The sequence below is a fragment of the Danio rerio genome, chromosome 9 (assembly GCF_052040795.2).
Source record: "Danio rerio strain M-AB ecotype USA chromosome 9, GRCz13ab, whole genome shotgun sequence".
Taxonomy (NCBI): Eukaryota; Metazoa; Chordata; class Actinopteri; order Cypriniformes; family Danionidae; genus Danio; species Danio rerio.
Genome location: NC_141029.1, coordinates 25,991,187 through 25,995,000, shown reverse-complemented (window position 1 = coordinate 25,995,000; position 3,814 = coordinate 25,991,187). Strand labels below are relative to the sequence as shown.

At 35.2% G+C, this 3,814-nt stretch overlaps 1 protein-coding gene across 28 annotated transcripts in view; it reads right to left on the bottom strand.

Annotated features, from left to right (window-relative positions):
• Positions 1 to 3,112, bottom strand: part of lrrfip1a (leucine rich repeat (in FLII) interacting protein 1a) — a 45,010-nt gene extending 41,898 nt beyond the window's left edge. For all 28 annotated transcript variants that reach the window (XM_087267831.1, XM_087267833.1, XM_087267830.1 and 25 more), the window contains exon 1: positions 2,600 to 3,112. Coding sequence is in view for 23 of the 28 variants with exons in the window: in XM_087267820.1 (XP_087123946.1) it covers positions 2,600 to 2,689 (90 nt within the window). In the remaining 5 variants the exon portion in view is untranslated. The remainder of the gene's footprint in view (positions 1 to 2,599) is intronic.
• Positions 3,113 to 3,814: the final 702 nt, after the last annotated feature.

Here is a 3,814-nt window from a genome sequence, read left to right as displayed (position 1 = left end):
AACAAAAATTTGTAAACATTTTGTAATATTCAACAGTTTGTTTATTGTTCCTCTCTGAGTCAGTCTGACCATGCCCTGGGCCTGCTGTCAATAAAAGCTGTTTTTGGTAAATTTGTTAACAACAACTCTGAAACTTACAGGATATTATTTTAATAAGATGACCTCCTACAAATCAAAAGCTGAATTAAATGTTAAATTCTATGTTCAAGACCCATTTAAAATCAGACAACTCGCAGTAATTACATGACTAGAGGTCATAAGGTAATACTAATCCTGTGCAAATAGGGCTTTACATGACCCTAAACTGCAAACTTCTGTAGTACTCCATACAGCATGAGCCACAGAGTACAGAAGAACAATATAAAACAATAGTAAGGGGGAAAAAAATGACTGACAAGATCATGGCAGAGAATTTGATCTACAACATATTCTGGAAGTCATAAACAGATTTTTTACAATGAGTACAGAGTAGAGGTATTTCAAAAGTGTTTAAAATAAACTTTTCAAAAGCTTAACAACAAACTCAAAACAGACGAGGTCACATTACTTTTTCTTTGATTTCGCTTTGGATGGCTAAAGGGGTGGTCCACTACAACATCACATTTTAAACTTTGTTTTTTTTTTGTAACGTAGCTGTGTGAACATAAACAACATCTTTAAATACAAGATGCTCAAAGTTCAATGCAAAAGGAAGACAATGGTTTTACAGAGTTAGCTTAGCAAAGCCTACAGCCAACAAAGTTTGGGGACTACAAAAAAAATACATCCAGGTTAATGATGTCATAAACCCTTTGGTTTACACCCCAGCAAATGTGCAGGAAAGAGGCTTGTTCTGTTTCTGTATTTGGGCTTACAAGGAATAAGACAAAAATAAAGAAGTGTTTACAATTTACTTTTAATTATATTCCAAATTCTATTAAAAAAGATACATATAAGGACAGCTTCCAGAATCTCTCCCAGTTTAGTGCTGGATTTGGCCAAATATTTCTTCTCAAAGGAGCAGTTTCAACGACACATGAAAAAACTTTGGATTATGAGCCACAATATACAAGTATTTTTATTTGTTAAAATGTGTACTTCACACGCATAGTTTCTGCCGTTAACTGTATGTTGTAGCAAAGACACAAGGATGTAAACAATAGGAAATGCTGTTTTGTTTAGTAAACAATTTAGCTGCAAACAAATTCATATTTATCTGTCAAACCCCTGCAAATACCCACACTCTTAACCAGTGTGTGCAATGCCTCCCTATGTGGCTGCTTTCCATGTTTTCTGCATTTGAAATAATTAACTTGAATTCGCAAAAGATAAGAGTACATTTCGGCTTACACATTGGTATAACCTGATTATATTAAATAAACTAGTCAAATTTAGTTTTAGAGACCAGGTAAGAGGTTCAGCTGTGTACTCTTCTTTCCATGTCTGATATTGAAAAAATCCAGAATTGAAAATGTTCAAACTTGTAAAAAATAACTTTTCAGGTAACCTGTTCTCTTGTTGGAAATGAGCAGTGGACTTTTATGATTAATTTTAAAACCACTTTGAAGGGGTACGTCACAAAGTTCTACACAACTTCTGCTCTTGTTTGGTGTTTATTATATATTTTAGCTTATGGGTTTTGTATAAATTTTCTCATAAATATATGTACAAATGTTTTCTAGGACATGTCTGTTGCTAAAAGATTCCTATTGGCATCCTAAAAGCAAATTTGACTCCATATTAGTTCATTTAAAGTGTACCTTTATTTCTGAGATGGAAAGTTTCGTACTGTTACTCTGACCCTAAATCAAATCAATATATGAGAAAAGAAATAAAACTGCAATGTTTGTTTGTTTATTTAAAAAAACATGTTTAGCATACACAAAGATACAACATACTTGGGGACTGTATTTCACACTCAAAATCAACAGGACAGTTAATGCTGACAGTAGAGTGAGAAGGCCTCTCTCATGCCTAACCACTGAGCATGATGTGTCAAGCAGAGACACGCTTACTATTAATAGAATTAAACATTTGCTACAAATAAAGTTGAACTGTCAGTGGAAACATGTGCACTTTAAATACACTCACTCTTTTCCACTTCAGGTGTGCAAAGTAAGAAAGTCATATACAATACTTGAACGTGTAAAAAAATTATTTCCTAAGCAGTCAAATCGAGGTTCTCCACCATGAACCCAACACCTGTTCTGACACATCAAAACCCGGATAATGTTACACACAGTAGCACTGCCAAATACATTACTGCCATGATGCATAAAAGACTTTGATCTACACAACTCAGAAACCTATGAGTAGACAACTAAAACACACAGGGAGGAAGCAGACATGGCTTCAATATGAAAGGAAATGAGCTCTAAAATAAGAGTACTACTGTATATGAAAAAAAACAAAGCAACATGAGGGTAAAAACAACGACTTTACCTTAGTTGGACAGTTGTTGTGTTAATTAGACACTCGTGAAACGCTCGTGACTCTTTAGCCTACTGTTTTAGGTTTATTAAATAAACTGAAACCATGTGATTGTCATGTTTCACCGAAGACCACTGCAATTGAACTTTTAACATTGCTTTAAGCCCCAAGTAAAGTTACACCACTTTACCTCTTTTGCGATTACGTTGAGGGCATCTTCCTCTGCAGTCAACCCATTTTTGCTGGGGGTTCTTTTCCGTCCTGGCCCTTGAGACCCCATTGGTAACCTTTAAAATCCTTCTGAGAAACACACGCTGTTCGCCCGTGAGAACCGACACTTGGGAGAGTTATTCCTTCAGCAAAGGCATAAGAAAAAGAAAGCGCGTTATCAACTCTAGCCAAAAAACGGCGAGGCTACGTCGTGTCGTTCGCGACGCGGTTCATTGTGTTACATCCGTCTTTTCTACACTCTTCCTACTGCTGTTCTGTGAAAGACAAGAGTCACCGTTACTGAGAGCCAAACGCGTTTTCATGACACACGTGTCGCCACCGAGAAGTTGCCAAAATGGCTGTAAATGGTCTAACAGTTAAAGTTTGTTTGCACAGAGTTTGGTATTTATGCAGTGTTAGTGTAACTGCTGGGTTAAAAGTTTTCTTCTCTCGCTTTAGTTCACTGTTGGTGCACAGATGGACTCGAGCGTCTGTTGGGGGAGTTTCAGGGCTCGCACACCCCCTTCACTATTTTTAATCATAGGAGTCTGGCGCTATAAATAGAAACCTTATCTTGCAGTTCTTAAAGTCGTACACATGTGATCGATACACCGATTTCGCAACAATAATAAACTACTTTCATTCTGAGAATATTTTTTTATATAAAAATGTAATAAACTCTTTAATTGTAGCCTGACATAGATTGCACACAATGGTATTTACAAAGGGAAATGTTATTCGGACATTAACTCAAAGTAATGAATGAATGAATGAATGAATGAATTAATTAATGAAACTTGGTATTATTGGCAGACCTTCATCCTAAGCAGGGCTGAAACTAAAAAGCAAAATCATAACCAGTTGTTAAAACATAAAAACACGCTTTAATATGTAAATTGTTTACATGTGTAAAATGTATTTGATTTTTTATTTATATGTATTTTATATGTAAAGTAAAAGCTCTAGCCTATGATACTGTCTTTAGTTGTTGGTGCTTATTGACATCTAGTGGTAAAAATAAGAAATGTCCTTTCTACACCTCGATGCAGCTAATTTACTAATTATTTAAAAAATGTATTTATTTTGTTAGTCAAATTAAGGTGGCCTGATCAGTAAACTCTGCTATTACAATTTGTGATGTTTAAAGATTTACTTTTCATAATCACTATATGGTTCATGGAGATAAGTGGGAAAT